Below are 25,730 nucleotides of genomic sequence, written 5' to 3'. Positions count from 1 at the left end.
AAGGATTGCGTTAGTCCCATTTACCACAGTATTACCCTGAGCGGTCCTGCTGAAGCTTTTATATGTGGTAAGAGCTGCATTATTTTCTAAAGTACTTGCCAAGTTATCCATATCCCTGCATGCTTTGTTTCCAGATGCATTTTTTTCACACTTTTATATTAAAATATATTTTACTTGTTTGGTATGAGTTAAATCAGGTACATCATATGATTCTGTAGCAAGATCAGTAATGTGAGCTACCAATTTAGCTACTAAGCCACAAATTTTACCCATAAAGATCTTACATTACCACCTACACGTGTAGAATGCTCTGTCTGGGTCATTGATGTCCCCACCTAAGCAAATAATTTTTGAGAGCTCCAAATTAAAAGATATTTAAGCATTTAAGTTATGGTTTATGGGTTCCACGTAACACATATATTCCAGCACTTACAAGATGGCACAAAGTTTTGAGACAAATGTCAGAACTATTTCTCTTTTATTTCTTCAGACTTAGGACATTTCTATGAACTTTTCACTAAGCATCTTTTATTTTTTTTTATTATTTTTAATGCTTTCTAGAGATTGTGTGCTGACAGCTAGTACCACTATCTTCACTAAAAGTACTTAAAATGGACGCAGAATCACCACCTACTTGAGATCAGACTCTTCTAGTTTGACAAACAGGAATTATACTCACATGCCCTAAGCAGGGTCTACAAGGGACAACATTACCTGGGTTGCTTTATTTAGAACAAAATAGACATGGGAAATAGAAAGAAGGGTCTGAACGGCTACTAAATCTAGTATGCACAATTCCTTATACTGTGCTGAAGGTGATGTGTCCTTAGTGCCCAGTGCCGGGCTGCCTGTAACCCCCACACACCATCCCCCCCTAAGGCAGGCCCAGTGCCGAAGGGCGGAGCGGGAGCGAGACCCCCCTCAGCTCGCCCCGCGCGGCCCGGGCCGTCGGGGCCACTGAGAGGAGGCGGAGTCCAGCGGGCACCTGTACGCCAGCACCCCTCAGCGCCCGCCCTGAGCGGCGGAGTAACCACCCAATAGCATCTCGAGGAGGAGAGGCGGGAGACCCGGCCCTCCAATAGCCCTCGGTGGGCGGGGCACCGAGAGCCAATAGGGGCGGGTGTTGTTTTAAACTGGCTGCGCTGCCGGAAGCGGGCAGGTGGGGATGTGCGGGTGGTGGCGGAGCGCGCTGGGTGAGTGCGGAGCCGGGCGGGCGGGCTGCTGACGGCCGGGCTCGCGCCGCCGCCTCGCGCGCGGGACCCTTCCCGCGCCGCCCTGAGGGGGCTGCGGGAGCGCCGGGTCCCGGCAGGGTCACCTCAGCCCCGGGCCTCCCTCCCCTCAGCGCCACCACCGCTGCGCGCTCGGCGAGGGGGTCCGTGAGGCGGGGGGTTGCCTCAGGTGTCCCCGGGGGTTTCTCTGCTCTGAGCGTTTCCGTGCTGCTCACCTGAGGTCCTCTGAGGTGCCGGAGCCCTGAGGCACCCCGGTCACTGGGGCGCTCCCTGCTGGGCTGTAAAGGTACAGTGTGTATCGGGAGCTGGGCCTTTTTTGGCCAAATTCGCCACTTCTTGTGCTAGTTGAGTTGTTTCAGACTTCTGTAGTTCTTATCAGCCCTATGCAGTTTTAATTGATTCTTGCAGTACTGATTGTAGTGTCTCAGTTGTCCTTGAAGCTCTTTTGCTGTTTTCCAAATAGAATATTTATATGTTCTCACAGGTATATAACGCTTTTTTTTTTTTTTTTTTTTTTAAAAGCAGATAGGCCTAACGTTGGTTTCTCTCTTGTGAGAGCAATTCCTAGTGAATCTGCTGAATCCTGATAGCGATCAACAAAGTTACTTTTATGGGCATGTGTTTTCAGTGAGCGTGTTAACGTTACCTTGAATAAATAACAGTTAACAGCACAACTGACAACATCCTGCTTTTCTTGCCTCGTGTCTGAAGTCAAAGCAATAATCTTGGAAGACCATTATAGCCCTGCAACATTAACTTTCTATTTGCTATCTTGAAAGAAGCAAATATGCTTCTTCTCAAATAAGGATGCTTTCAGTGCTTCTTTCTTCTACTTAGCTGTTGGGTTTTGCTTTATGTTGATTTCTCTCTCTCCCACTCCCAAGTCTGTAAGATGCCTGCCACCCCATGACCGTACCACGTTTTCTTCAGGACACAAAGCATGCTGAGAGTTGCTGTAGATGAGGTAGGGAGGATGAGATTAATAAACGTAAATACGTAAGTGATGGTTGCAGTCTTTCTATCACAGGAAATTAAGCTTAAAAATCTAAGACAGGCCAGACTGGGTCAGATCCAAAGCTGGTATAGACTGGTGTCCTGTCTCTGTAAGTGTCTAGCAGGACATCTCTAGAGAAGAGGAAATGAGCAGAGCAAGTATGTATGATTCTTTGAAGTATTTCCTCCAGCAACTTGTAAATTAGACTTCTTGTGAGTAAGGAGTGGGAAATGGATTTTCTTGCCCAAAAAGGATTCCTAGGTGATTCCTTACAAAAGGAAACCAAAGAATTGTGGAAGCTAAAAATAATAAATAGTCTTTGTGTAAGAGGACGAAGTCTGGGAATGACTATGGGTCTGCAGAGCTGTGTCAGAGGAGAACAGTTACTCTTGAGAAACTGGGGGAAAGGCTGTCCTGTTCCACCCCTTGTAAATGTTCCCAACGTGTAGTGTGCTGCCAGATGTTTACTGTTGTTTCTCCTGGGAGCTGTGCAGTGGACTAAACAGAGTAAAATGCCTGAGGAAGAAAACAGGAAGCCAAAAATAAGCTGTTTTAAATCTTACCTCATCAGACTTGGCAATGGCATGCCCCTTTTGTGTTATTTTCTGTTTTCATAAGTGTTCTAGTTTGCATTGCTACCTCGTGAAGTGAAGACTCTTCACCTTGGTAAGGTTACGAACCCTAGTTTAGTTATGAATTGTCTTTATACTGAACAACTGGAAAGGTGACGGAATATAGATCCATCTCTTCTCTCTCATATTTACCTAGCTTTCAGAAAGGTACAACAGTAAATTAAAAGCATGCGTTCAAGGATGAAACATGTTCTGGAACAGGTCCTCTGAGTCCTAAGAGGAAATCCCACCTAATGCCTGTATATGGTATTGCTTTACCCAACAGTTCCACATATATGCGCTTCTGAACTTCTATATATTTCATGTTGAGAAGCTACAATTAAAATCACTAAAATGAGCTATCACCTGTACCCTCTGGGAAGTTTCAGATGGAAATACAAGTCTTGAAATGTTAGGCCTATCCATTTACTTAAAATAATATTGCTGTTCCTGAAAAATCTAACTTGTTTCACAGCTCTGATTTAGTTAAAACTGCTTTCTTACACGTATGCTGTTGCTTCTCTGGATTGCTTCACGTACTGCTTTTTTCTTTTTGTCAAATTAATCTTTCCTGTTCAGTCCTTCTCTGTAAGTCACTGGGCTCTGTCCCGTTGCTTTTGAAGAGGTTGTAAGCTCACGATCGATGTGATTAATACGACACACAGGAGTGTGCTAGACAGCAGAAGTACAAAATGAAACCAGTAAAATGCTTTAAAATACAAAACAGCTGTCATGCTTTCATGGGTGGGAGGTGTAATAAAAAAGAAGTAGGTTACTTTTAACATAATCAAACACCTCTTAATTTCAATGTTTATTTTGAAGCTCGGTATAAAAATCTCATTCTGCTACTGAAAGAATATGCATTCAGTCTTACTCTTTAATGGACATTTGAGGGATATAGTCCTCAGTTGCCTTTAAACAAATGCAAAAGCAGTAGTAGAGTAATTTCAGATGTCAGAGTTATTGTTGTGGTGCATAAAACAATCAGAATCCGGTGATTAATGATCTTGAGCTGTCTTTTCGACTCACCCAAAGAACAGTTTTAGATCAGCTGATAAGCAATTGAGATTGCTGTGGTAACTGGCAGATGTTATTTATGATGCTTCATTTGCAAAAACAAAATATGTAGCAAATGGCTTCATTTTTCAAAGACTGCTACTGGGAGACCGTAAGGGTAAAATGGTTTTATGCCAAATTGTGAACTGATTGCTTCTAATCAACCAGATGATGGTAGAACCCTATGAAAGGAGCAAACAATCTATCATGTTTTGGTCTCCTGATAGTACACTACTGTGTACTGGCAGGTATCCACTCAGGCTTTTAACAGGTTGTTAAAGCTAGTAAAACAATATGTGTATGGTCTAACTGAGTACAGTAGCACAGAATAAGAAGTGTTAGTTACTTCAATGTCATTTCCAAATCAGCAGTGCCATTTGGAGCAGAACGCTTAATTACAGGATGTTTGTAACTCTTGTCAAGCTAGCTTGTGTGTATTAGGCATAAGTTAGATAGCAGACTAAAAACATATTACAGAAATAGGAGATCGTTGCCATCATTTCACGCTTGGTAACTGTCAGCTTATTGACTAGGAATAATAAAGCTGGTTTTTATAGAAGCACATTATCTGGAGTGCACTAAGTTTTTGCCGTCTCTACCTTATGATAAACTATTTCTCCATTCTGTAGACCTTGTTATATTGGACAGAATGCATATTCTGACTTGAATTGTGTTCGGAAAGAAAACCAGAAGGTATTTATTGTGCCATATCCTAGCCTTTTTTAGTTGAACTCTTTAATTAACAGGGAAAAAAAAACTGCTAAACCTCCTCTGCATATCTAAGGATAATCCTGAAAGTGTGCTTTCTGCTGAAATGAAGCTAGAAAGTCAGTTTTTGATCAAGCTTTGGACCTGCTATGGGATAAAGTTGCAAGTGTAGAAGCCAGTGCTGACCTAAGCTTTTTAAATCTTACTCCTCTCAATATGTGGGAGACTGTCCTGAATGATCAGAAGGCTGAGCTGAGCACGTCTGCTTTGTAAAGCAGCTCTGTGCAATAGGCTTATCTTGTGCCTGTGGTTGCAGCACCCTCTTAATGTGAGTATGGACTTGAAAGAATGACACCTGTATGAAGACTTCTGATTAAATGTTTCTGTTCTCATCTCTATTGCTGCTCTGTCTACTGTAACTAACAATAGAAGTGCTTTATTTTGCAGTCTAAGCTTCATGTAAGGTAAAAGACTAATGAGGTAATTGGAGTGATATCAAAAAAACTAAAAGAATCAAAGTTGAGTAACTGAGGCGAGACTACAGTAAGAAACCTAGTTGCTGAAATCTTCACTTGTGTTCAACTACTTAGTCAAAGAAGGATTTTTGAAGACTGCTTTTCTTCTTGAATGAAAAGTGATTTTCAAGAGAATTTTTTAACAATGCAGAGCAATGAAAAGTACACAGTGGTAATCCAGAACAATCTTCCCACTCCATATGAGTTGTGGTATAAAATTATATTATTTCTTCAGAAGCCTATTATTTTCTCTATGGCAGAACGAGTGAGACCTCAGTCTATTAATTACCGTTATGTCATTAGTGGAACAATGTTTCTTGAGAAATCTTTCTTAAAGAAAGTTTTATATTTTGTCAAAGGCTTAAAGCAGCAAAACAAAACCCAAAGCTAATGTAGTTCAGAAGTCAAAGGATGGCTGTTGGGCTTCCATCTTGAATTTGTGTTGTTTTTGTGTTGATGACAATAACATACTGAAACTAGTTTTTCAGTAAGCTTGGACAATAGTCACTATTCTGTCTTGTAGCTCTCTACAGAAGCATTAAGATTTCTCAGTGCAATCTGATGTCTACTCTAGGACAGTCTCAACCTTATATTACAGGTTTGCAGCAGGGTTTTCTGTTTGGAGAAAAGTATAATGGAGCAGTAGTGACACAATCTTTGTAAAGATGCTCTCTTAGAAGCATTTCAGTTATGAAGGAAGTTGATCAAACACAGAGCAGTATGTGGCTTCTCAGTTAACCTGCTGCTCTTCTTGGTTTCAGCAGGAAGCGGTGTGTGTGTGGCCATGTAGCAGGCACAGGAATCATGCTGCTAAACAGCAGCAGGGCACAGAGATCCAGGCCAATCCACATCGTGTCCTCTCTTGTCTTAAAAGCAGCTGTGGCCCTGCAGTCAGGCACTGGGGTAACACTTGTCAAGTTTTTATGTCTTTCTCAGCTCTGTCCTAAAATGTTGTAGCTATTACTTCATCACCTGGTTGTTGGAAATGTGGATATTTTGCATTATCTAAGGCTTTTCCCTAAATTGTACATAACTGTGGAGTGACTTAGGTTCAGACTGGGAGGAGACAAAGGAGTTTCCTTTTAGTTATTTTAGGATTTTCTTTTAGTTATGCTTCAGCAGACAGCCTCTCTGGTTCTTTTCCTCTTGATGTTTGTTAATTGTCTCATTTTGGCATATCTAAATTTAAGCCTGACTTAAAATACTTTACTACTTAGTATTTTAAGCTTAACATCCAACCCTGGGTATAAAGACGAGGCAGGTGCTGCAAATACACTGTCAACTTTGATCAAAGAAGATACTGAAACACATTATTTGCCTCTTTTGTCAAATTAAATGTCACTGCTGTAGTAAGGGCTAGCTGTGCTTTTTAGCTGGCATAAAAATGTGAGTTAAAAAAAAGGTTGGATTGTTTGTATGTGACCTACAAACATTTAATCTTGTTTCAAGGCCAGTAGGTGGAGCCCAAGGTAAATAATAATTTTGATATGTGGAGTTATTAAAAGCACAAATGAAAATTATTGAACTGTAATAACACCAGGCAGGGTTGATAAAGTGAGAGACAGATGCTTCTGCCAGAGCAGTAGTACCAAAGGATAATGATGGGTTCTAGAAAGGTTTTCGAAGTGTTGAGAAAATGTTTGTATCTCCAGAGAACTGTGATGGGGGTTGTGTTTTTTTGTTTTTTTTTTTTGGTTTAAAAAAAAAAAGCTGCCAAATGAGTTTGTGAGCAACAGTTTTTATGTAAGCCTTTTGTTGGCTGATAGCTTTACAGAAGCAGCTGGGATCTCCTTTGAGCTGTGTTTCTGAAATAGCCTGGCAAAGCTTAATAAAAACCAAAAATCCTGTTCAGTGTCTGTATGACCTATGCAATAAGTTATGTAAACAGTAACCTCTGAGATTTGCACAATTCAGGAAAGGCAGGTGACTATCCTTAATGGTAGCTTGGCCTAAAGTATGTTTTCTTTACAGCTTTAGGAATGTCTTTGATCAGGCTTTTTCAGCTTCTGCAACAGTTATTTATTTTCATTATAAGGGAAGTATTTTGCCTTAATTAAGACCTGAAAAACGTAGTGGTACCTTATTGTTAATGAGCAGATAATTACGTGAGTCTTATGTATTGTTATTGCTCTAGGTTTTGTCAATATTTTCCTGATGGTTGTTCCCTTAGTACAATTCTGAATTAGCCAAGAATCGTGTTTAAACAATAGATTTTTTTAGAAGTAGAAAACTGTTTATTGAAACAAATGCACTTTTGATGTCCTGATTTATCTATTTTAATTGAAAGCTATTAGTGTGAACATTGCAATGTTTAAGCTTCAGCATAGAGTCAAGGTTCTATTTTTATAACTTGCAGTGTAATAGATGATCTTTATTTTCCTTGTAGGCTATTACAGAATGACCTTGCACTGAGCATTTGTTGAAGAAACAGGACTTAATCATCATTCTTCAATGTGCATCCTGCTGTTCAAATTTGACCCCCGACCAGTTTCAAAAAATGCATACAGGTAAAGATGGTATAAAAAATTACAGAAACCTGTGTGTTAACCATTTCTTCTTGTACCCTGTGTTTGAATTGTAGATTCAAAAGTCAGTATTAGGTATTCAATTATGCTTGGGTAATGTCGAACTTCGTGACTTTTTTCATTGGAGTGCTTCCTGTTACACTTTGAAAACCCTTTGTTTTGCAACTGTCAGAAGGCTTGGGCTATAGTCACAGACATCTTGATGGTGGTCTATAATGTTATGTAGGATGCAGCATTTAAAAATTATAATCCAGAGTTTCAAAGTCCTGCAGTTGTAGCAATAAGGTTCAGAAAAAGATGCAATTTCTTCTTGTAGTTTAGAAATTTCTAGTGCTTTTGTATTGAAGCCAATAATTTGAATTTGGCCTGAAGAGTACCAGGTAGCCAGTGGAGCAGAAGTATTACACGGTTGTTAGTCTGCTTCACATGCTATTTTTAATTTATGTATACACTGTGCAGTTCTGATTAGTGGTCCAGTTCTGTAACCTAATAGACAAATATATTGAGTCCAAAAGATGCTCAAAATGAGACCATATTGCTTGTGTAGTTTCTGGTTAACCTTGCCTCCTCCCAACAACAATACCTTCTTCACTGTATAGTTCACTGCTCTGTTCAGTATTAAATAATGGCTACTCACCACACCATGTTGCACTCCAGTTTTGACAGAACGAGCTTGAGAATAGGCACAACTGTGTTCAAAAATACAGAAAGGTGTAGTCAAGATATCCACGTAGTTATTTGTCTGTCAGTTCCCTTTTGGGACAAGGGATACCTGAAGATTTTCAGTTATTGTCTTAAAATTAAATGTGTTTCAAAAAATGCTCAGTTTGCAAACAAACAGTGGGATTTGAAATCCTGTATCAATGTAAAACAAGCTAGTACTGCAAATTTGGAATTGAAGAGCTGTTAGTAAATGTCCTGGCAACACCCTCCATGTCCCACACAAATCTGGCTGCAGTTAAAATTTTAGCTAATAAACTATCTGATTATATGGCACCTTTAGCTGAAACCTTAAGTCAAAACAAGTATTCATGCTTCCAGGTACTTCTTTTTTTTTTTTTTTTTTTTAATGAATACACTGATGTCATCCAGCGAGTTTCACTAACATTAAACTTCCCCTAACAGTTTTGTCCCATTAGAGACCTTAATCTTTAAAGCTTATATCCAGTGTTAGTGTCTTAAAGCACATTCAGTAGATAATGGAAAGAGTACTTCAGGCTAGTAGGAAGACTCACATTCTGTTTTCTGTGTTTTTGCATACTGTATAGGTTCTGTATTACTTTGTGACACAGAAGTGTCAGTATTCTTCCAGAAACTTACAGAATCAGTATGCTTTGTGTTTTTCATTTACTTGTTTTTTCTGCCCTTTTGTATTGAGCAAAGGATGCCATTCTATAGAAAGAAAGGATTGAGAACCAAAGCTTCGGTTGTCCATAGCGTGCATTCCTTTCTGTCTGGAATCTGCCTGAAAAGGGTTTCTTTGATGGAAATGGTACTGAACTAATACATCAATTTATTTGGTATGACTTTCTTTGTATTGCTAATTAGCAAAAAAAAAAAAAATCAATCAATTTAATGCCTCTGGGGAAAATCCTTTGGATTTAAATTATAGTTGTTTGCCAAGTGAAATTTGTATTTTATTTAAAAGTAAAACTCTGAGTAGTTTGCTTGCAACTTTAGCCTTTGAGTCAAGTTGCATTGCATTTGAAATTTTGATTCATAACAGGAAACAAATTGCTCTCAGTGTCAAAATAGGAAAACGTTGTGTTGGCCCAAATTCAGGTATTTAGTCGTCTTTTTGGTTTCTAGAAAAGTACGTTGGCCACTTCTTGTGAGTACCTAATCAAGCAAAAAGCTTACAGATCACCTTTTTAATACATTTATGAACCTGTCTTTCTGTACGCTTGACACTTGATTTTTTCTACCCTTTGTGCTCTCTATAGGCCTATCTGTAGTGAAGTTTAGTGTTGTAACAGATGTTTTACTGTAGTCTATTATTATTGTCAAAGGTAACATGCTGCCATTATATTGTTTCAAACTATGCTGTGTGCATCTTAGGAATAAAATACATTTCAAGCTTCAAAGCTATAATCAGTCCTTTTTATGGAACTGAATTGTATTGTAGGAAATTGCGTTAATGGAGTGATCTCTCATGTTTTCATCTCTACCTCAACATTTAAATAAATCTTAATAAATAAATTCTGATACAGTTGAATTATTTCAGCTATAAAAATATCTAAGTCTTTTCTAATCTGTTAGATAATGAGGGTCACTTGATAGTATTTCTTTTTAGTATGATTAAGTTCCATAGAATACAAAATGAAGATGTTTTGAATACACAATCCTGTGTACTAGTCTTTTGAGCTTTAGGATCTGTGTGTTTGAGATGGGGAATATTCTAGCACACTGGGAAACTTTCACTTTTTCTTGCTATTTAGGTTCTATAAACTGTTTTCATGCTTGGGGTTATTGAAGGCGAAAATCCAATTGGAGCTTCAAGAAGTTTGAACTGTATCAGTTCTTATTAAGATAGAGATGTTTAAGTGAAATCTGGGGAAATAAGGCGCTTGCTGTAAAGGGAGGATATTAAGCAAGATGATAAATTTAAACTAGCTGAAAAATCTATAGATCAAAGACTGGAATCGGGTGGAAGAGGGAAGAAATAATGCCAGACTGAATTGAATGTTGTGATTATTTGGCATTGGAAGGGTAAAATACATACTCTGCTTTCCAAAAGGTGATGTCTTTGGGTGAAGTACTAAGTACCTGCCTTACAGTAAGGATGGCACTGAAGTACCAGCTGCCTTTTCTCTGTAGCTAATTATAACTGTTTCTGCAGCATCACTAGTGCGCATCTGACAACTCATGGTCATGTTGCACAACACTATATGAATGAAGAGTTGGCAGGAAAAGTCTCAAGACCTATGAAAAATGTCAGTACCTTTGAATGCTGAATAACAAAATGGATTCATGTGCTATGGCTTGAAAAATAGTGAGAAGTATGTGGTTCAGTTTACAGCTGCAAACTTGGCTTCTGCTGCATAAATGTAATTGACGTGCAGGTGTTAAGAGGAACAGATAGTGAAGAAGATGCTGAGGTTATAGAAAACTAGTTAAGGAAATCTGCATGTTTCTGAAAGATGGCGTTTTGCTAAAATTAAATATTAAGTAATATGGCTGGAGAGAATGGAGAACATTAGGGGAACAAATCTCACACACGTTCTTCAGACAAGCTTCCTCTAAGCCTGTGAGTTTAGATTTTTTTTTTTTAAGTTGTAACTTTGCATACTAATGTGTCTTAAGATTAAATTAAGATCTTAACAGTTGCAAGGCAAGAGATTGCTTTCAATTCTGTTCTTTGAAAATATCGGACTCATTCATGTAACAAGATTATCTTGAGATCTTTCACAAGTCTGAGAGAAGGCTGTTGTCAGCTGTGATTCAACTTTATCAGAGTGATAAAGGTGAGATGGTAAGGTAAAGGATAGTTTCATACTTAGAATGAGCTAATGCTGTGGCAAGGGTTAGCTCCTGTCTGTACTGTGAAGTTGCTATTTCTAAGTAATAGTATTTCACTACTCTTGTGTTCTACAGACTTATTCTAGCAGCTAATAGAGATGAATTTTACAACAGACCATCCAAATCTGCAGATTTTTGGGACAGCAGCAATGAGATCCTTAGTGGTATGTACCTAAAACAAGAAGTTTAGTTTTGATACAGTTTATAAGGGGATTAAAGCCTGGATTTTTGTTATGGTGGGGTGGGTGGGTTGCATTGCTAAGAAATATGAGTCTCCCTTATACTTCTGGGGAAACCATGTCATGACTTGGGAAGAAGGTGAGTTGTGCTGTTATTGTCTCATTTGTGTTTTGATATCATGTGGCTTTTTTGTTCTCAGTTTTATGTTCTTTGAGTGCAGTCCAAGCAGTGAAATGGAAATACATTAAATTAGTTTGTCCCTCACAATTTAGCTTTGTCAGATACACTGAAATACTTATGTAAAAATAGATGGAATTATTCTACAGACTCACTGTTTCTAATACTGACTTGAAATCGTTAAACCAAACCTGAAGGAAATATTTTTTTCTGACTTCTTATCAGTTAGTGATTTATAGGCTACAGAATAGTTTGTTATTAATCCATCGGCTTATTAGATTTCTGTGTACAGTCAGTTTAACAAAATGTTGTCAGTTGTCTGGTTTTCCATAGTAGGGAATCTCAGTTTTTTAAGTAGAATCAATATTTCTCCCTTTTTTCAAACAGAAGTGAAGCTCTAGAAGACAAAGCATTTTTTGCATCCAAGTTTTTGACTTTGCAAACACTGTTTGCTGATGTTGTGTGTTATTAGTGTTGGCAGGGAGGCATGTGAGGATAAATTACTCCCACTGCACTGCAAAACTGAAGTTCTGGCTGACATTCCAATTTCATGCCAGATATTCTGGATGCTGCTTCCCCTGCTACATAGCAGTTCAAAAGAGAACATCAAAACAAAATTATCCTGAAAACTGAAGGGCCCTGAGTTTTTGTCTGTTATACCTTTCTCAGATGTGACTGTATTTGGTGTAAGAAACTAGTTCTCCGTATTCTCCATTCAGTGGGCTTATCTCTGGAGAGTCTGTTAAAACATTCTGAGTTACTAATGCTATCTCAAATGAGAGCATCAATTTGAACCAAAAAAAGCAAACAAAAAATAATAACTCTTTGTGACTTAATGGAAGATTTTATAAGCTTAAAAACAGTATAGGAAAACAGCAATTGCATATGTTTATCATTGGGTATTTGTCTTTTATTTTTTTTTCTCTTGTGTGCCTTTCAGTTAAGGTAGAGAACATTAATAAAATATTGTGTAAAAAATGTGACGGCTAAAACTTGATATTGAAGTTTTGGCTACTGAAGAAAGGAAGGAGTTCCTGAATAAGGATCCGAAACTTTTATTCTAATTAAAGTTCTATTATGGAATGATTCAGAATTAAAACATTTCCAACAACAAGCATGGTATATCAAACCAGTTTTCTTTTTTCCATTAAACACCTGTTGTTTAACATAAGCTTGCTGCAAATAGGTAGTGTTTTTCTTACCTTCTTCTGTGCAGAGAGGTTTGGATGTAGGCTTCATTTTTGCAGCACCAGATCTTCCTTCCTCCCCTGCAAAATTGCTGTTACCTGAGTACAGAATTTTCAGTTGTCTAATTTACTCTAAATTATTCTGGTTATTTCCGATGTTTAACATGCAAACAACATTAATCTTCTGAGACTTGATTTTGAAGTAAGAAATTCTGAGTCTACTTAGTTTTATATGGATTTTATAGCTTAAAATTTTGCTTTTACACTTGATTTACTTATTCTCTCTCATCTATTTCAGCAACAAGGAAAATAATTCTTAGCCCACAATTGGGTATGTGTAATGTAAATGGGCTTACTTTACCTGTAGTAGTCCACAAAGACAGTTTTGTACCTACTGCATTTTCATATAGCCTGATCAAGACTGGATTTGCATTAAGATGTTTTTAATTAACACCGATTTTTGAAAATGAATGTAATCTAACTCATACTTATTTTACCAGGTCTGGATATGGAGGAAGGAAAAGAAGGTGGGACGTGGCTGGGGATCAGTAAGAAAGGCAAGATGGCAGCCCTGACAAACTACATGCAGCCAAAGACTGACAAAAATGCAAAAGGAAGAGGTATGAAAGAAATGGGGAAAAAAGCATACAAGCAAATCCTGGTGTCCCAATTAAATCAAGTTACAATCTTAATTTCAAGTTACATTACGCTAACATTTTCAAGTTAAAATCAAGTTACAATATTAATTTTACAATAATATTTTTTGTTATTATTATTACAATATTAATTTTAACCATTTTATTAGGCTATAAAGTGATATGTGCTTTAAACAGAATTTATGAACAAGTTTGAGTCCCTGTGCAGGGAACTTGACTTATATAATGATATTCTAATCAAGCAGGCAAAAAATAAAACAAAATTAAGTGGAAACATTCAGACAAGAAATATAGTGCCAACTGTCTTTTAAAATGATTATTCTAGTTAACAGTTGGAACAACTAGACAAGAGTGAAGCTAGATTTAGATTCCACTAGGCTTTTTAAATGTGTGTGCTCTTTAGATAAGAGCTAAGTTAGGGAAACAATGCAGCTTGCGTTACGGTAGAGGCTAGTCTAAAAGATCCCTTCTCACACGATGAATTGGAGCGGCAGAAGTAAAAGGAGAAACTCCTCTGGGAGAGCACTTCTAAAAGTAAGAATCATTCTGCTTCTAACTGCTATATGATATGCAATGGTGAAACATCATATATAGAGAAATGAATGAATCGTGTCATCGATATTTTATTTTAATGTCATATATAAAATGAAGTTATAGTAAAGAGCTTATTTGAGAGAGAAGGAGAAGAAAGGCACATCCAGCAGTTAGAAAATATGAACAGAGTTAGTAAATATGAACTCTGTAGAAATGAGCAGTTGATTGAGTTCTTCAGAATAGATGTCAAGCTCTTAATTTGAATAAGGTACGATGCTGTAAGGCTTTTAAAGGTGTTTAGATTTTTTTCCCCACTGTTGTAATCTCTTGGTGGTAGAAATACTATATATTGTTACTTGTTTTACCAAGTCTGTCAGAGAAGTGAGTTTACATGTTCAAGTTGCTCCATGTACTTCTTTCTTAGGTGCTCTTGTAACTAACTTCTTGACTTCAGATCTGGACAGTTACTCTTACTTGAAGAAAGTTTCAGTAGAAGGACATCTTTACAATGGATTTAACTTAATAGCAGCTGACTTCAAGTAAGTCTACAAACACCATGGTTGTTCAAATTCCAAAGGAGAAAGATAATAGTACAAATACTTGTTAGCACAGAAGTGTAACAATATAGAATCTCCTTACAAGCTAAAGGGAGAGCTCTTTGTCTTACTAGTAGGCAGGTAAGAGCCTATTGTTATTCCTGTCATAATTCCTTTTTTTAATCTTTTAAATACTGGAGGTGCATCTTGTATACTAATCATTGCTTGATGCAAAATGTTTTAATTCTTTTTCCTAATGGTCCATAATTAGTCTTTTCCCTGAAGGTTATGTGTGCCTTCTTTGAGAAGGCAAAACCTTGGCTCCATAATGTCTCTGAAATATAGATGCTTCTGTTTAATTATAAAACTCCTTATCCTCACTCCACGATTTTTCAACTACCAAACTCTTGATCAAAGATTTGGTTTGTACTTATGCCTACTTTATGCTATAGGTTTTTTGACTTGTAGATAAATAAAGAACAAACAAAAATACTACATTAGGAAAATGCCAAGGAATCTTATCCAAAAATTTGGATATCACATGGCTGCAAGTGGACCTAAAATTTACTTCTGCCAGAAAGTAAATAGTGGTGAGCCTCTTAGGATACAATAGTCAAACAAAAGAGTTGATGGCAAAATGTTAATTTGCTGTGATGAGCTGTCCATTTTTTTAAACCTCTACCAGTACGTAAGTGTCCAGTTATTTAAAACACGAGGATTTTCTTTTCAATAAGCCTGCCTGCTTTCTGTGCAGCCGTTCTGAATTATATTACTGTTATGTTTAAAAATGATAATATTAACGTTTGACAATGGTAATAATAAAGTTTTTCAGAGTAGGAGAGTAATATAATGCATTGATTAATCCCTGGGCTGTGGTATCATAGTAGTAACAGTGATGAGAAAAAACATCTTGCTGTGTTTGAAGGCTGCAAGAAATTAGCACGTAATCAAATACAGAAGCTGGTGGCTTTTCAAGGAGAAATTCTTGTTTGTTTTTCAGTACCACCAAAGGAGATGTAATTTGCTACTATGGAAACAAAGGAGAGTCAGAACCCATTTTCCTAAATCCTGGTAGGTTTGCTTCAGAAGAGTCTGATTATGACTTTCTGTTACTTTAACAGAGTCAGAATATAGCTGTATTGCTCTAGTAATTTGGCTACGTAAGCATTGTCTTCACTAACTTTGTTTGTATTCTTTAAAAATGTCCTTAAAGTCATTTAAATATTTGCTAAAGCATGTCAGTAAAGAATTAATATTTCATAAAAAGCTTCTATCCATATCAGTGTGCCCACCTCCACTGCAATTACTGGCATTTTACTTAAGTAATTATGATTGAAGAACAGAGGTCTGTCTTGAGGAATGGGATTTTTAAAGATTTGTGGGTTTGACCCAAACTTTTCTTACCTTGCACTATTAAAAGCATAGTGTGATTGTGCTCACCTAGTGACGGTTGGCTTTAAAACAAATTTTCATCTTTATCAGGTAAACTGATTTAAAATATTTAAAATCTAGTCCTTTGCTAGTCAGTTACATAGAATAATACTCCAAATTCATTGCCAATTTAAGTACTGAATATTAGCCTAGAAGAATGCTAAAGCACAGCCAAATGTGATGCTGCTTGCCATGGGCTTTAGTATGTATATAGATCATATATAGCTGGTAGTCCACAGCCATTGGACTTCATTTTATTATTGTTTCTAATTCTTATCATATAACCTCCTTGTTACATATTTCATTAATTTCATGACACTTAAAGCTTGGAGGGTTGGAGTGCCTTTGTAGAAATGAACAATATTGTTATTGAGAGTTATTTTGTGCTTAGATTGTGTAATACCCTAAAGTTTATATTATTGTTGTGATATGGGCAGGGAAGTTTTGATATTTGACACCACAGTGGATGCTGTGTTAATAAGTGTAGAAAATCACAAATTCATCCAATTTTAGTAAATGTAAAGTACTGATGCTCTTGGGTATTTTGTTTTCTTCTATTAAAACTGTCAGAAGTAGTGGCCCAAAACAGTTGCTGAGGAAAGGTTAAGTTCTTTTTATTAAGAGTGACACACACAGGCAACTAATTTGTTTGTGTCTATTTTGTTTTTTGTATGTACTTATAGGAATATATGGATTGAGTAATTCTTTGTTGGATACACCATGGAAGAAACTTCAGTATGGGAAGCAGCTTTTCACAGAAGTGATCAAGAGAAGTCAAGACCTTGCCAGAGAAGACTTGGTGCAGGAGCTTCTTACAGTGATGAATAATCAAGAGCCGTAAGAAAATAATACTGAGTTTGTTCAAAATGCAATGTGACCAATGTAAAAGCTGCATAGAAACTATTTTGAGTGTAAAAAGAAAAAAAAAAAAAACCTTATATTAATTGACTTATATCTGGGGATTGAAGGGCAAAGTTTTGTCTCTCCAGAGACTGAATTTTTACAGTGTTTACAACAGAAACAGTAAATGCTGCAGTTACTGTCTTGCTGCTCATAGATGGTACACTGAGTTCTCTGAGCTGCTATCCTTAATAAGAAATGCAATTTAAGGGAAAATGAGTGCAAAACAAAGGATGTGTATGTTGCTTGCCATGGGGTTTGTGGAGGCTTACTGTAGGTTCAGGTTCTTGCTACACACTACACCCTTGTATATATGAGCCTGTTTGTGTTAGTATCTGCTAGCTACTCTGCGTTGTTACCCTGAGTAGACACTGAAGGCCAAGAAACCAACTGTTTTCAAATAGAACTAATTGTCTTCCTCAAAAGAGCACTTATTATACGCTAAATAGGGGAAGGAACTGAGTATTTGCATAGTGTAGCTTTAGGCCTCTGGTCAAGGATGTTCTCTGAGGTGAGTTTGAGAATCTGAGTAAGGTTCCTCCATTCACCATTGGCTCCACAGCAAACCTGAGCCTCTGAGTTAGGTATCTAGAAGTAAATGATAATGTTTGAATGTCCACATATGAAAATGGGTAAAGGAGGTACTGTGGTCTAAATTTGTATCCTTGATCACTGTCCAGTAACTTGCATGTCTAGCTTTCCTTTCTATCTAGAAGGAGACTTGTGTTGAAGTCAAGCTGATTCTGTTATATAGAACTAGTGTCCTAACCTTAAACTGATTTTTATGCAAACACTCCTTTGTGGAATTTTTAGCACTATGGAGTATGTGTTTACTTACAAACCTAGACATCTGAACAATGAGTAGTAATTGAAAGTCTGCTAAATGATCTTACTTTATTTGATATCACATCAGGTGATTTTTTCCAGAAATTGTTAGCCTGTACCTTTCACTAGTTTAAAAAAGTCAAAATAATCTTTCCTTAATGTTCAACATTCCAATATAATCTTATCTGAAATTATCTTATTATAGAGTGGAAATACTTATGGAAATCAATATTTAAGATGAAGTCTGTAATCTTTCCAAAGCACATGTTGAGAATGATTTTTTTTTTTAAATAAATTTGAACATATTTATATGCAATAGCTTTGAACATTTGTAAAATACCTTATTGCTTGTTTTTTATGATCACTGATACAGAAATTAAGCGGTTGACTTACTCTTAGAATTCCGTTCCTTCATCCTAGATGCAGGTTTTTGTCCCTCACTTCCCTTCTCCTGCTTTAACCCTGGCTTTGACTATTCTGAGAGAAGTATTGCAACTCCTTCTGTCCTTAAAACTGCTTTTGGCCATTAAGCTTGAGACTGGGTGTAGTGTACAAGAACTGCTAGTGGTGGAGTATGAGATAGAAGCTGTCAGTTCGCACAGGCTCAAGTCCCATGCTATACGCGTTCTCCATTGCATCATGGAATGCTCCAGCCACATGCCCACTACAGGAGTGAGCAGAGCTTAGTTCTGTCTTCATACTGGAATTGCACCTATTCTTGCTTTTCCCTCAAACAGACACCCCCAGCTCCTTTTTTCCACCAGAACAAAGAAAATGAGACCAATTTGGTGTAAAAGCCATGATGAATTGCTTAGTCTCATCTACAGAGGGGGATGAGCTCTGAAAATGGGGTTGAATTGATCCATGTGTTTTGTTCTGCCTTCTTCCCTAGCATTCGCTGTACAGCTGATTAGGCTGTTAAATTTAGCCGGAGAATACTGGGTCTCATTTTAAGAGAATACCTGCAACTGGGTCTGTGCTAGGAGGCACAAGTGTGATACTCTTGATGGAAGAGGCTTAAAAATCAAACCTGTTGCAGTGATAGTTAAAATGAACTGCAATTAAATTGAGATCTTTAGTTATTGAACTAGGAAGCTGTAGTTATGGCTAATATGAGAATAATCTGTTGATATGAATGGGAAGTCAGGGATATGGGGTTGCTGCAATAACCTTTTGTGGCCTTAGCAACTCCTCTGTGGGATGCAGGCAGTTGTTCAGTTAAAATAAATGAAGCTTGATATTCTTCCAAGTTAAGTTACTAAGTGTCTTTCAATTTTCGATAGGAATATATATCAAGAGATTATATACAAAGCTCACCTTTGCATTCTACTGCATCTTCACAGATTTTAGTGTAAGGGTTCTCATGGGTATCTTCCAGGTATTCCATACAAAAGAAAAAAGCAGAGAGGTCTCTGTTCAACACAAAGAACTCTGAAGGCTCAGTGGAAAACGCATGTTTGTGACACGCCTCAAATGGCTTGGTCATTAATGTCTTAATTGAGACCGTAGGGGAAACTAAAATACACAAAGACAATGAAAGAACAATAATGAAAGTGAGAAACGTGTCAAGATATGAGAATATTTAAGTGAGACAAAAGTTTTAGACTTCAGATATCTTTTGGAAGGAGCTGACAAGCTGTTCTATATTTTTCTGTTCATTTAATTTCAAACACAGTTCACACTTCTCTCCTTTTTGATCTTACTTTTATTTGCCAGCCACACAGTAAACACACATCTTAGTGCAAGAGAGGTGAGTGCATGGGAGAATTAAAATAGATATCTATATTTTTTACTGCTTTACAACTTTTTCAGTCAATTACCTGACCCTGCGATTGAAGACCAAGGGAAGGAGTACATACGTCCTATATTGAACAAGTATGCAGCTGTATGTGTTCGTTGCCCAGGTTATGGAACAAGGTAAAATTTCATAATCCAATATAAATGTGTACTGAATCACAGCATATCAAATCAAAATCATGCTGTCATCAATTTTAACTGTGTAGTGACTGCTCTAAACTTATTCAGATATTACATGTACAAGGAAGCACTTTACTAAATTACAATATTCTGATCTCTTAAATATGCTACTGATCAATACTTTAAGTACATGGTATGATTCATTGTTGGTGGGAATGGAGTTATGAAGATACAACTTCAGTTTGTCCAAAACAAGATAATGCAGTTTTTCTAAATGGGAGAATTTTACCATCCAGTTTCTTTTTGCTAATATTTTTGAAGTTAATGTTTGCTCATTTCCATTATTCTGCATACTATATAGCAGCCCTTCCTACCATATGGGCCTTCTTTTTTTTCATATTTCTTTCACTACTTTCTCCCGTATCATCTCAAATGCGCAGAATTAGTCTAAGCTGCAAGTGTTGTGAAGTCATATGCAAACTGCAAGAATGTTTCACACTTCCCCAGGCAGCTTGACAGCTACCTTTGTCATCTCGGATTGTCCTGTTTCAGGGAACGCTACCATCTTCTAACTGCCACTTGAGTATTGTCGACTGAGCTCCCTGGCTCCCTCGCGTAGTAACAGATCTGACCACCTCTGGTTTTGATCTAAACAAAACATGAAAAGCTTCAAAATCATTTTTTAGCATAAAAATAAAATTATCTATGCCTGAGCAATTGCAGAACCTATTTCTCTTCCAAGAGACAGAATGGTGTCATCTGTGCAGCTAAGCAAGTTAGAGGTTTCTTCAGGAATATCCTTGTTCTATCCAGCTGCCACTTCCACACAATGAAGAACTATTACTCTTTTTTGAAAGGATATGTATTTCCATTTCCCATAACTGGTGCTTCAGTTTTTACTGGGTTTCTTATTTCTGCTCAGACTGTCTACAGAAGGTGCAAGAAGGATAATATAATGTCTTGTATTTATTCTCAGTATCTTGTCTTCATTCTGAGAGGGACAAAATCAAAGGTCAACCCAGTTGCTGCTTGTAGGGAATGCCTGCTCTAAGACTACCAATGACTTTTTCAGATTCTCTGGTTTAGTCAGCCATAGCATTTCCACTGTATAGATATAAATTGATAATCAGAGCGCTCATTTCAGTATGTATTTTAAGCTGGTATTTCTGATGGTAAAAACTGAGTCTCTATAAAAGGAATGTCAAGAACACTTAAATATGAAATAATGAACACTTCAAATGCTAAAGAAGCATTTTCCTACACTTGTACCACAGGTTGTAGTATAACTGTTTCAAAGGAAACAGGATTATTACTGGGATATCTCTTGAAATACTGACATTTTTCTTGTGAATTAGCACTATATTTCAAGTCTTCCCTGCTGCTATAATTGTATGCTCACTTATCTTTCCCTTAGTAACACTGCTTAGTGATTAGAGACTGTTAATTAGGGCTCATAGTGTTCTTCTGAGGGTGTTGAGCATTTCATATGAGTGAACAGCTGTGAAATGATTTGGAAGACCACCACATCAGGGTGGTGGGATAACTCATACTTCCAGTCAGTGATCTCCCTGGCTGGATACCACAGTGTCCACGGAGAAATGTTGTCAGCATACGTGAAAAAAATCTGCTGACAAAGTAGTACAGATGCATGAATGGAATGTGCTTTTCATGAAAACTAATGTCCTCTTCAGAAGATTCCTACAGAAATAAGAGCTTTTGTGATCATAACAATGTGACCATAACAATGATATTTAAATTGTAATGGACAATTCATTTGGAATGAAAGAACGGAAGAGTACTGTTGATACGAGTAAGAAAAACTTAGGCTACTTCTGACTCAAACATACTTGGCACATAAGGAAAAAAAAAAGGCTTTTTTAATCATGCTTGTCAGCTGCTGCAGCTGCAACAGGGAATCAGAGCAATGGAATGTAGGAAGAAGGGTCTGAAAATAACTATTTGAACTTGTCAGGGTGAATTCTGACCTGCTTGTGTGGTGATGATGTGGTCAAGAGAAAAATGAATTAAAACCTTTAGGGGTGGGGGATGGGACCCTACAAATTTACAGAATTGGGTATAAGGCTTAACCTTCTACATTTGTTGTTTCAGGACTAACACGGTTGTTCTCATTGATTCAGAAGGACATGTTACTTTCACAGAGCGCAACCTGGTCAATGCAGATGTCAGCCAGTGGGAAACAAGCACCTATGAATTCGAACTGCACACGTAACAACTTTCCATTTGAATGCATTGTAATAAAAGCAATGCGAGAACAAGCTGTTAAGCTCCAGTAAATGTTTTCCACCAGCCTCCAGAAGCCGAAAATAGCAAGAAAAACAAAAGTTTAAATAAACTGGTAGCATACCCTATTAAAGTCACAAATCCTTTGCATAAACCCAACAGTTCTTATATTAAGTTGCAACTTATTTAAAAATCTGTATCTGACTGTGTGGCTTTCTATTTTAGCTTCTAAGCTTAAAATTATAAAAACAATGGAAAGTGTAAACATAATACTTCTGGGTGTGATCCAGTGTCTTGCTTGCATACCATGAATTTATTTTGATTTCAGTTGGTGCTGAAAATGCATGCAGCTTCTTGGAGAATCTGACTTAAGCTAACTTTTCCAATCTAAATTCTGTTTAAAACTTAGTTTTTATTTGCACATAGAGTATAAAGGAAATCAGCTACAGTTCCATTTCTGTTCACAGACACTTCTAATTTCTTCGTGCGCAAATACAACCGTATAGCGTGATGCCTGAAACCAATGTCTGGAAGTCATAGAACATAAGTGCAGAAGGGATCATGAGGCTTATATCACCTGCCTCCAGGGCAAGGCTGTCTTTGGCCAAGACAAAAATGATTATTTTTTTTTTTTAGGATGTGTTTAATATTAAACATGCTTTCAGTTCAGAGAAGGGGGAAAGTTTGCTTGTATTGTTTCTACCAAACTTTTCTTTCCCTTCATTATAAAAGATTAAGATTGTATAGCTGATACCAATGTGCATTAAATAAATCTTTGTAGCATTAAGTGCATCAGTAACATCTAAACTTTTCAGCAGTGCTGTGGTGCACTGTTCTGCCTGGGGAAGGCAAAGCAGTGGGGGGATTCTTTTTTGGTTTCTTATAAATAGTACAGCTATCTTAATTCTTAGTGGATCTTAAATCTAAAACTTGATTTGAGAGTCATGAAGTGTTTGAACTTAACTTCTTCTACAGTTCTATTCATTGAAACCTCTTTAAAAAAAACAAAAAAGCAAACTGACTTGTTTATCTTTGAAAATTATCTGTATGGCGACATTTTGTTTCCCGATAGTCTAATTAGCAGTATTGTTTTTTCTTCCCCAGCAGGCATGTAAAGAGCTCTCAAACTGAATATGAAGTTTACTTATATCATCTATTTTGTACATGTGCAATTTCGCCTTCACTTCTTTATTGGTGTAATATATCAAAACTTGGAATGACTGCTCATATATTTTTAGTAAAATAGCTCTGTTGTAAGGGTGATGTTACTGCAGTTTTATATTGCTGAAGAAGTTGGATATTAAGATGTGCTTTGTGTTTCCTAACAGCTGTGAATTAAAAAGCTATTTAAATGCATGGTTTTCGATTATTCAGTGCCAGTGGTAGGTGACGGAAGGATTTTAGCTGATCTGAAGATATATTAAAATCTTAAGTCATTTTGCTGCTATTGGTGTTCTGATTTTATTTACTTTGAATGCTGAATATTAAGTTAATAATGGATCACTGGTATTTTTTCCTTCTATATGCTTCATGTAATTTTTAACCACCTCTTGGTTATTAATTATGTACTAGCAACATTTCTGATACCATTTACAAAGGTGTGCAACTTTTCTGTACTCAAGGATGTGTGAACTTCAAACAAAAACCACTGTGCAAGTGTAATGGTGTGGTGGTTTTACCGTGCTGGGCAGCTAAACCCCACAACTGCTCTCTCACTCCCCCTCCTTTAGATGAGGAGGGGGAGAAGTAAAGCAAAGAACAACTCACGGGTTGAGATAAGGATAATTTAATTAAAGGGAAATAATTATAATAATTAAATAAAGACTACCATGAACTGAACAATTTAACTAAGGGGAAATAAAAGGGAAAGGGGAAAAAGGAAAAAATAAAAAGAAGGGAGGAAAACAAACAAAATAAATGAAAGCTATATGGAAGTGCAGAGGAAAGAAATTACTCTCTACTTCCCACAAATGAGTGATGATTGACCATGTCCTTGAAGCAAGGCCTCAACGCACGCAGCCGGTGTTCGAGAGGAGGACCGACATCTTCTCAATGAGAGCCCACCCCTCCCTCTTCTTCCTCTTTCCACCTTTTATTGCTGAGTGTGACACCACATGGTATGGAATATCCCTTTGATTGGTTTAGGTCAGCTGCCCTAGTGATGTTTCTCTCCTCACTTTTTGCCCACCCCCTAGGAGGGTTAGAGAAGGGCCCAATGCTGTGCCACTGCTGCTCAGCAGTAAACACAACACTGGTGTGATAACACTGCTGTTCCAGCTACAAGTACAGAGTACGGCACTGAATGGGCTGCTGCCGGGAAAGTTAACATTCCAGCCAGACCCAGTACAAATGGAAACTAGGACATGGAGGAAGTGGTTAGCTGAAACCAGGATGCAGAGGAAGCTATAAATTAGACTTTGCGTACTGTGAAAGGCCTTTGTTAGATTTCTGATTGCCAAGAGATACCAAAATAAAATTCATTCAATAATTTCTTTTTTATTTGCGTATCTAAGTGGTTTCTAGATACCAAGAGTTTGCACAACTAGTCAGTGTAGGGTAAGCACTACATAAGTGAGAAATAGTACATAAATGAATTTTGGACCACCTTGTTTGCAAGAGGATCAATGCAGTCTTGTTACCTACCAAAAACTAATAGAGATGTAACGATGCTACTGTATACGTGGTCTTTGCAGTTATGATTATGTAACAGTGACTTAAGAAAGACTTCAAGCAAATATATAATCTGGCCTTTAGAGCTCTTAAAAGCAGTTTGAGGCCTTTTTAATAAACTCTGAATTAATGGGACTTCAGCATATTCTTGATTAGCAGTATATACTTAAACATTCTCAGTGAAATGTTCTGGATTTAAGCTGGTTTTATGAGGCCTTATTTTCATACGCTTGTTCTTTGCGGCCTATGAAAAAGGCAGTACCTACAAATGCAGCAAGGTGCTTTACAAGCCTGCCTCTAGTGATGGGAAGTGTTGTCGATGGGTGTTTCGTCTGACATGCCAGCCCTTGTAGGCACAGAGCCAACCACACTCAATAACTTATCAGATGGTGTAAACACATTGATTGCTTCTGTTCCGTGGAGAAAACCACATGACTTTTCAGATGTTAATTAAGATATATTAGATAATAAACTGGGAATATGTGGAGCCAATAGTGTCACTTCTCATGGCGCAGTGTTACCATTAGTATTCAATAATTGAGGCATTGTAAGAATGTTGCTCTTCCAAGTAAACTGTGTATGAGAAAGCTAGTTTTTCTCTTGCTGTACTAGCTCTGTTGTGAATAGTTATTGGGAATAGCCACAGAATTAAGCTCTTAGCCAAATGCATTCATCTGTCTCATATTTGTCACATCTCATTTGAAAGTCTGGCATTTAGAGTGGAATTAACTGTGCTTTCAATTACAGATGGGTTTATGTTATTACCTCATTTTGGATTAATAGTGCACTTCTTACGTGATTTTCCTGATAGTCCCTGTTGACTGTGACTTGGCTTCATGTTGCAGGACAACCTCAGATCACAGGGACTAAGCTGTTTTCAGATGAAATGGAACTGGAAGATGTGCTTCAGGAATGTATTGAATGTACTCCAACAGGTAATAGGCTTAGTTTGAAGAAAAACTGTCTATAATGCACATAGCATGGACTCAGCCCTAGTTATTTACTGTATAATAATGTTGTTCTTCATTACTTACAGATGTAGGGTATGATTGATGTATGTTATTGCAAGGATACTGATACATGGTAGTTGCCAGTTTTTATTTTCTTTGTCAGTATGTTGTGCCAGTCAAGTCTGACTCCCTTGATGAAATATGTATGTGTTTAGATATTCAAAGCAATCCTGGAACAGCAATTGTATAAAAAAACAGCCATGCCAGTACAACTGTACTTTCAACAGAGGACCAATGAGCAATGCTGCTGGGGAAACCAAAGGTAGTTATGCTTTCAGTTTTGTTCATATAAGTGCATCTACACATGTA

General features: G+C 37.3%; 1 protein-coding gene across 2 annotated transcripts; it reads left to right on the top strand.

Annotated features, from left to right (window-relative positions):
- Positions 1–1,119: 1,119 nt before the first annotated feature.
- TANGO2 (transport and golgi organization 2 homolog) lies at positions 1,120–23,186 on the top strand. Of its 2 annotated transcripts, none has more exons than XM_084297130.1 (9): positions 1,120–1,193; positions 7,500–7,620; positions 11,233–11,321; positions 13,202–13,321; positions 14,316–14,430; positions 15,428–15,498; positions 16,542–16,695; positions 19,396–19,500; positions 21,610–23,186. In XM_084297130.1, exons 2-9 carry the CDS (start codon positions 7,565–7,567, stop codon positions 21,728–21,730), a joined length of 831 nt encoding a protein of 276 aa, XP_084153256.1. In that variant the 5' UTR covers positions 1,120–1,193; positions 7,500–7,564; the 3' UTR covers positions 21,731–23,186. The 2 variants fall into 2 exon arrangements, with proteins under 2 accessions (XP_084153256.1, XP_084153257.1); XM_084297131.1 differs by lacking the exon at positions 1,120–1,193 and adding an exon at positions 2,133–2,193.
- Positions 23,187–25,730: the final 2,544 nt, after the last annotated feature.

This window comes from Netta rufina (assembly GCF_964035555.1).
Source record: "Netta rufina genome assembly, chromosome: 17".
Lineage (NCBI taxonomy): Eukaryota > Metazoa > Chordata > Aves > Anseriformes > Anatidae > Netta > Netta rufina.
The sequence above is the reverse complement of the archived record's forward strand: the minus strand, read 5'-3'. Positions and strand labels throughout refer to the sequence as shown.